The following is an 8937-nucleotide window of genomic DNA, read 5'->3' as shown; positions in this document are numbered from 1 at the left end:
TCTTCCCACCCCCTCCCCCATCACTCCCCACCCAGGAAAATAAATGATTGTGCACTGCATGACGATACCATTAGGTGTGAACTTTGGTTCATGCAAAATCGGCTCCCACAGAGGCTGTGTCAGAATCATCAGCCTCAGCACCCAAAGTCATTTTTTAGCTGTTGTCCATATCTTCAGCCATGTTCCTTCCATAACACCAAATGAATACTGTGGTCAGGCATACTGGTGGCAAAAACCAAACCCATATCATTCTGTCCATCTAGTCCATTCAGCCATGACATTTCACCTGCCAAGAAACTTGAGCCCCTCTTTGACTTCCTATACTCAGGAAGAGGCCACCGGCTGATCAGGTTCTCTGTCCTTAAGTCCATGATGTATAGATAGCGGTTGTCAAATAACAGGGCAAAGATGTCTCCAAAGCCAAGTAAAGCCAAATTTGCTAACTCTGGAGTCTTGATAACCCTGTAAGGAGGACAGTTAAGAGTGATCAATAAGAGCATCATTTTGCTTACTATCATCACAGACTGTCACAATTAAAGGGAAACTTTGAAATCATCTAGACTGCTGCTCTTATTTTATGGATCACAGCTTTAGAAACAAAAGTTTGGAATTCATTTAGACCAACATATTAATTTTAGAAATGAGGAACTGGTGCACAGAGAAGTGAACAATTAGTTAATCAACTAGGAATTCTAGTCTCCTCACTCACAGTTCAAGGTTCTTACCACTCTAATGCAGAAAACATTTCTCAGTGGTTAGATTTTTTAAAAAAGCATGCTAATAAACAGCACCTATAAGCATTTATGCCCACCTTTTTAGTTTTTAGCTACAACAGGCTTACATTGAATCAAATACAAAACACTACCTGAGAATATCATAGCTGGCAAAGTCCCACTGATAAAGTCCTAGGGCTGAACTACATACAATGTATTTGCCATCAAAATGGAGTCTGGGCTGCAAACAGATACTTCGATCCTCAGATACAGACAATGTTTTTAAACATTTGCAGTTGATTTCTCTTCCAATTGGCCAAATCTACAAATTGGAGAAGAGAAGGAAACAACTATCAGAAGAATGCTATTTGACATGAACTTGCAGGAGATAAAAATAAGATGTTTCAAAGCAAATTAGGGCTGATCAGTTTTCTTAGACGAGGAAGAGAAATAGAGAGAGGAAGTAGGAATAAACTAGAGAAGGAAAAATTCAGTTCAATTTGTCAAAGTACCAAGTTCAAATTGAAGCTGGAAAAACCCTACTCAAAAATCTTTTTTTTCCCCTAATAGCCTTTATAGAATATCTCAGTCTAAGATTCACTGTCAATTTTGAAAGAGACAACTGTAAACTTCCAAGAGGTCACTAAGTGAAGTCCAAGAAGTTGCTAAGTCCTATTTCCATTCATTGTTTATTAGGAAAACTTCTGCATATTAGAGCAATTACAGTAATTGCATACTAAAGCAATTAGTGCCTTATTTATCACTAACATTTAACCTGTACTGTCAAGTTTCTGCATTTCTTTACCCTGCTCTATTGCTAAGAGGGTGGTGTTTGCAGGAGGGAGGGAACAAGAAGTATCAGATTCCCATAAGATAAGGGGTACAAAGTTGTACTCCACTGTAAGTTTTATAATAAGGTTCTATAGCTACAAAAGATGGTTTAAGTTCTCCAACCCTTTCCAGTCATTGAGATTGAGAATTTGTTAAGCCAGGGAGGTATTTTAGTATAGAAAGGTCAATTTGGAATGGTGATAGGATACAGGCACTGAAATATAACTATATGATGCTTTTACAAGGTAGACAATGTATTTGGACCTGAAGCTTAGTAGCTAAAGTTAACTCTCTAATTACCCAGAACTAGATAATGAATATTTCATATAGCAGGTACTTCATACACTGAGGCAATTAGTTATCTAAAAGGTGTATTTCAGGTGGAATCTCCTCATCCTGTGACATTTTTGTTAAATTTATCCATTTTCCTCTAATGGAGAAAACTGAAAGGCATAAGTCACACTCACCTTGATTTCATACTTATCAGCACTGAGGAGAATGTGGTCTCCAGGGCTGTGCAACAGAGACTTGACCTTGCACTTCTGTAAAACCACCTTGTAAATAAAAAAAAAGTTTTTATTAAAGAAGGATAAAGTTGTTTTTTTTAAAAGGATAAATTTTGAAGTCAATTAGTAGATTACACCAAACTGATATAATCCAAACTCTGTGTTCATGAGCAAATTCAGTACACATTTTCATTCACAACTAGATCATCTAGGTATTCAGTAGGATGACGATAATTCTTATAATGGTCTCTCAATATTATAAAACCAAAAGATTTCAAGCAAGAAGGGGCCTTAGAGAATACCTAATGCAAACTCACTAGTTTACTGATGAGAACTAAGACAATACAGATGCCTCTCTTTGAAATTTAACTTGAGTTTCAGAGATGTTTATGCCTGAAATATTTAGGTCAACTTGAACCACTAAAGAAAGTGATACCATGGGACAGGTCCAATCATAAGCATCTACATTACTGGTAATCTGGAATCTAAAGAAGGGATATGATGCTATTAAATCCCAACTTTTTTTTAAAGTACCTGCTGTTAAGCCTCCAGATGCAAGACTATAAGTAACTTTTAAATTTTGACATCTCTGCCTAGGGACCCAAAAATTAAGGCTAGAAGTTGTAACTATTTAACTATTCTATGAAAATTTGTTTAGTGAACATGAAGGCAGAAATAGAAAGAGTCACTGACCACCAACTTGCAAGGGAATAGGAGAATAAAGGAGGACATAAAGGATTCTCCCTTGGAACCTAACCAGATGGCCGAGTGGATTATTGTCAACTTAAAAGTCATGGTATAGATTTTTGTTTCTGGCTTCAAGGATCTTTAAGAGCATCTAATCCAGGGTGGCTAGGTTGCACAAGTGGTTAGAGCACCGGCCCTGGAGTCAGGAGTACCTGAGTTCAAATCCAGCCTCAGACACCTAATAATTACCTAGCTGTGTGGCCTTGGGCAAGCCACTTAACCCCATTGCTTTGCAAAAACTAAAAAGAGCATCTAATCCAAATCTTGCATTTTGCAGATGAGGAAACTAAGGCTGAAGGAAGTGAGAAGACACGCTGAGTCACACAGCACATACTCAAACCCAGGGTCCAGTCAATTCTTTTTTAGCTGCCCTGTCCCACACCATCTCTCATAAGTCCTAAAAGTTGCAGAAAACAAGGATAATATACCACAGTGTTTGAATGAACAATAATTTATGATTTGGCTCAGTAACTCTCCTACCTTGGTTACCCACTCAGTATGTCCTGTGAGTGTGTTCAAGCACGTCCCAGATGATAAGGCCCATACTTTCACAGTGAAGTCTGCAGAACCACTCACCAAGAGATCAAGGTCATCATTGTAGTCCACGCTGAACACTAAAAGCAAAAAACAGAAACCCACACACACAAACACACACAAAGATAAAGAATCCTCCATTGTCATATCCACATCCCATTTTCTTGCTAAGAAAAGATCTCTATGACTCATGAAAATAAGTGTATTCTCCCAAAACCACATCTATGAAAATTTCCAAAAGTCCTTCATAGCTTAGTCTTACTTATATAGTGCTACCACTATTGCTACTATAATGCTCTACTCAAGTAGAAATTATGAAGAAAATCCAGCTATTTCAAACCTCTTTTAGTTTTGAGGTTTGTTAACAATAGGGTCAGGTGACCAATTTTGAGTATCAATTAATATTTCTCTTTTTAGTCACCCATGCCTGAAATTGACATAGGAATCCAAATTGTCAAAACCAGTATTTTCTCCACAGCACTATCTGTAAACAAAATAAAAAAAAAGACTGCACAGGAACTGGATTATCTGTTAAATGCAGAGAAAACTACATTTAGTCATATAGAGAAGAGATTGTCACTTGGATAAAGACTAAGTGAACCCCGCCCCCCAATCAATTTTAACTCTATATGGTTGTGAAAAAAGTGAGCAAGGGAAAATGGATTACAGAGAGTCTAACTAGTGCAAATAATGAATCTTCTGAAGTGGTCACATTATTCAAATTCACCCTGCATATTTTAGTTGAACTGAAACCAATCTTACTTATATAGTTATAACTTCAAATAGCGAGGATCTGAATATGTGTAACCATTACAGGGGATTCATTATGTGTACTAATCAGGATCTACTTATATCGCAAAAACCTGACAAACATAATTTATTCAACAAATATTTAACAGTCTATTAAATGAAGATCACTATGAGACTCACTAAAGGAGAAAGATAAAAAGATAAATAAGACACTGTACTTGTCCTCCTGGATTTTTATTAATAGTCTTGAAGGAAAGATAAGGTATGTCCATAAATAGCCAAAATTAGATCAATGTGTCAAAGCTTAAAGATTCATGGTCTTGAAGTCGGAATATATGGATTCAAGTCCAGATTCTGACATTTCTTTTATGACTGAGTAGTACTTCCTCTCTGAGACTATATGTCATATATGCAAAAAAGAAAATATTTGCTATTTTATAGTTATAAGGAAAAATACCTTGCAAACTCTAAAATGTTATAAAACCCAAAGTTACTATTATTAGAATTAATAGAAGAAATATAAAGAGTAATGAAATCAGATAAGGAAAAATAAGTTCCAGCTGGAGAAATATAAGAAACATTCTTAGAAGAGATATTTGAGATTTATCTTGAGGATGGTTAAGATTTTTAGTAGACAAAGATTAGATGGAGAGAGATCAACTCAGTCAGGTCTTTGGATAAAATCAAGGAACAAAGACTTGAATCTCAAGTTACAGTCAAATGACAGGTTTTCAAAAAAAAATGTGGGGAACAGAGTAGGTTTGATATTTAATTCCCATCCCTAGGAGGTTATTTGCTTGAATAATAGGTTGAGTTTCAAAGGCCATAAACTGTATAGATTTAGATTTTGTCAAACTGCTAAACACAAAATAATCCACAAAGAAAACTTCACTGAAAAAGTGATATAGTTTAGAAATGATAGAATCCTTTGAGGAGAAAACTTTGGATGAGGGAAAATTTATGAAGGAGTATACAGGACTAGGAAGATCTGGTCTTTAAATCTGGCTAATGCTACTTATTTGGCTCATGTCCTAAGATAAAATCATCTCTCTCAGAGCTTCAACCTCTGGGAAGAATATCTAATTTGCCAATTGCACAATGTGGCTATGAGGATAAACTATGCTATCTTTTATTCTTTTGCCAGGATGCTATTTCTTATGCATAATTCTGGTTGTCACATTTCTGCTCAAAAATCTTCAGATTTCATATGGAAGCAGCTTTTGTGATGGAGTTGTGATGGAATTCTGCAACAGAGTTGGTGTTGGAACACAGTCTGAAGCACATTTATTATTATTATTATTATTATTATTATTTATTATTATTTGGGGGGTTACAGGGCAAATGGGGTTGGGTGGCTTGCCCAGGGCTGCACAATTGGGTAGTTGTTGGGTGTCTGGGGCCGTATTGGGCTCAGGCGCTCCTGACCCCAGGGCCGGTGCTCTGTCCACTGCGCCACCTAGCTTCCCCTTATCATCATCATTATTAATTTTTTTCTTTATTGCTTATGAGGGTCTATATTTTTTGGGGGGAGGGGGTGTTACGTTTACTCTTAAACAAGAATATTTTAGTAATGCATAAAAATCATTTGTACAAAAAGATAAATTATTAATAAAATCTTCAAATTTCTTTAGACCCTTCACAATCTGATACAAACTTTATAGCTTCAAATATTTGGCATCCTGAATATTCTTTTTTTTGTTTTGTTTTTTTTTTTAGGCTTTTACAAGGCAACGGGGTTAAGTGGCTTGCCCAAGTTCCACACGGCTAGGTAATTATTAAGTGTCTGAGACCGGATTTGAACCCAGGTACTCCTGACTCCAAGGCCGGTGCTTTATCCACTATGCCACCTAGCTGCCCCCATGAATATTCTTTACCCTGTTCTCTCAGTACTTTTGATCATAAACTCCTCTGGAATGAGTTTCCTCCAACTTTTCTTTGAATTTCTATTTCTTCTTTTCTTTGCTCAAGTCAAAAGCAACTTCCTCTAGAAAGTCTTCCCTGCATGATCCTCTAGATCAGTAATGATATTCTCCCACAGACATCTTATAGCATTTCTTTAATGTATGTGTCATGTGTATTGAGTATTATAGAAGTATGTCTATGCCTTATCCCCCCCCTCTAAGTTCCACTAAGGCAGAGCCAAGATCTTATCTAAATATGATACCTCCCCCAATGTCTGGCCCATTTCTCTGCACTCAGTAGGTACTTAATTAATCTTTGCTTAATAAAATGAGATAATTCACGGGAAAACCTTTGTAAATTTAACATGCTCTATAAATGTAAAGGATTTTTTTTATTATTACTTGAGAATCTATGAAAATGGAATCTGTGAAATAGATTTCCACTAAGATTTTTAAGCAATAAGTAAAATGATCTGCAGATGAATTACAGAAAAAAATATACCCAACATGTATAAAGAATAATATTTAGTTATAAGGTAATATCGGACACTGCAAAAGGAAAGAATATAAGACTCTGGAGTATGACTTAATAGAAATCGGTGAAATAGTTTAATAGTTAAATAGTTTAACTGGTAATGTTGGGCAAGTCACTTAACTCTCTTGGCATTAGTTTCCTCCTCTGTAAAAAGATGAAGCTCTAGCTTGAATTCCATGTAGTCCAGCAAAGAGGTTTAATCCCAGATTTAAAAACCTCAATCCCCAAAGTTTAAAAAATATAAAATAATTAACTTAGATGAGCACCCTCATACTATTAACAGTATAAATAAAAGGAAATGTCCAATAACAACCATGGAAAAAGAACTGCACATCTGGAAAGGAACCCAGGCTAAAACAAGGATTCAAAAGACCATACCTGCACCTGTATGTCCTCGGAAGTGTTGGGTTCGGGCTCCTGAACTCCATTCCCAACAGGCTACTGTGTTGTCAAAGGATCCTGTCACAAGTTTCTGTTCATCGAATTTCACAGCAGCACAAGTGTGGGTCTGGATGCCATATATACACTGTCCTGTGCTCACATCCCAGAGTTTTGCAGACAAGTCATCTGACCCTTCAAAAACAAAAAACAAAAACAGAGTAATGGAATGTCAAGAATAGTTAGACTATACACATATAAAAGTATACATAATGCTGAATGGACAATGTCACCAGAAAAGCCTCAAATTCCAAGATGACTTTAGCAGAGTTCCCCCTGCAGCTTCATGAACTCATTCTGAAATACGTGAAAGCATTCCAAATTGCAATGACGCAGATTTCCCAGGGACAACAGAGTAGATAGATTAGATATAGAGAGGCAGAAGAATGGGAATACAAATTCTAATTTTGCTATCTTACTACTCATATGACCTTAGCTAAGTCAAAAATTCTATTAACCTCAATTTCTTCATTTATAAAGGGTCAGAAAGAATAAGCTTTTCTATAGCACTGGGTTACAAATATTATCTCATTTATTCCACATAATAGCCCTATGAAGTAGGTACTGTTATTATCCCCATTTTACAGCAAAAGAAACTGAGGCAAACAAAAGTTAACTGATTTGCCCAGTGTAACAAAGCTAATAAGTGCCTGAATTCACATTTAAACTCAAGGGCTTCCTTTTTCCAAGCCTAGCACTTTATCCACAGTGCCACCTAGCTGTGTCATTTATAAAATGAGGGAGACTCTCTTCTCTGGACTAAATGATCTCTAAAATGCCAATCAATCCTAAAACCTATGAAAAGGCAAAGAGAATACTGTTAATTTGATTTAGGTTCTTTGGAGATAAAAAAATCTTATCTCTTACTAAATTCCTAATGAGTAATTTAGAATATTTAGGAGATAAAAGAGCTTTGGATTTGACAACAACCTGGGTTGAAATACAGGTTCTACCATTTATCATCTGTGTGATCTTGGAAAAGACTGTTTAACTGTCTTTACTTCAGGTTCCTTCCCTGTAAAATCACGAAGCTGAACAAGATTTCTTTGGTCTCCTTTTGCTTTAAGTGTATTATTCTATGATTCAAATAAACATGTTTATATTAATTTATTCTCTCAATCTTACCTCTACCCCCAGGGTCAAAACTCCTATTTATAAAATATTTATAGTCTAAAAAAGCACCATCTCCACAGCAACCTTGCTTGTTCAAAGGTTGCACAGCTAGTAAGACTGAGTGCTCAAATTTAGGTTTTCCTTTTCCAGGTACAATGCTCTTTCCACTAAACTACATTGCTTCTCTAACGAATATATTTCTGGGAGAAGGTGAAACTTACTATAGTACCCCAAGGCACAACTACTTAAATGGCAATAATGGAGGTTTGCTACAATGTTTACAAATCAATAGATTAGTACTTCTATTAAGTAAAGAATTAACTGTGTTCTGTAGTTGCAGATAATGGAAAATTAGCATTATTTGTGAAAGAAGAATTATAAATAAACTAAAATACAATCCCTTATCATCCAATCCCTTGTCATCACCATCAGTTCAAGATACACAGCTTTTCTTGAATCAGTCAAACCCAAGAGGCAACATGATAAAGTAAAAAAATTATCAATTTGTGAGTAAGGACAATAAACTAGCTACGAAGACTGTGGATAAGTTATGTCATCTCTATTCTCAAATTACTTCATCTCTTTTCTATACTTCCTATGTACTCCTGATTATCCCTTTTACTATCATCTCTGTCCCACACCCAATCTTAAATCTCTCATTGTCTACTATCCTATTCATCACTGCCTATTTAATTCAATAATGCAATGAACCTTTATTAGGTATCTAATTTATGTCAGTCACTGAACTAAGAGGAAGGGGGGGATGTTACATAAAAGAGGCAAGACATATTTTCCCTCAAGAAGCTTATAATCTAATGAGGGAGACAACATGCAAACAGACATATACAAAGTAAGCTACATAATAGGAT

The 8937-nt window shown here is 35.9% G+C and overlaps 1 protein-coding gene across 1 annotated transcript in view; it reads right to left on the bottom strand.

The window, feature by feature from the left end:
• Nucleotides 1–21: 21 nt before the first annotated feature.
• The window catches only part of FBXW2 (F-box and WD repeat domain containing 2), a 30290-nt gene continuing 21374 nt past the window's right edge, over nt 22–8937 (bottom strand). Inside the window, exons 4-8 of the mRNA XM_074211706.1 lie at nt 6896–7090; nt 3278–3411; nt 2012–2098; nt 866–1035; nt 22–462 (exon numbers count right to left, since the gene is read on the bottom strand). Of these exons, the coding sequence (XP_074067807.1) occupies nt 174–462; nt 866–1035; nt 2012–2098; nt 3278–3411; nt 6896–7090 (875 nt within the window). The 3' untranslated portion in view covers nt 22–173. The remainder of the gene's footprint in view (nt 463–865; nt 1036–2011; nt 2099–3277; nt 3412–6895; nt 7091–8937) is intronic.

This window comes from Macrotis lagotis, chromosome 1 (assembly GCF_037893015.1).
Source record: "Macrotis lagotis isolate mMagLag1 chromosome 1, bilby.v1.9.chrom.fasta, whole genome shotgun sequence".
Classification (NCBI taxonomy): Eukaryota; Metazoa; Chordata; class Mammalia; order Peramelemorphia; family Peramelidae; genus Macrotis; species Macrotis lagotis.
This window is presented reverse-complemented; position numbering and strand designations above follow the sequence as displayed.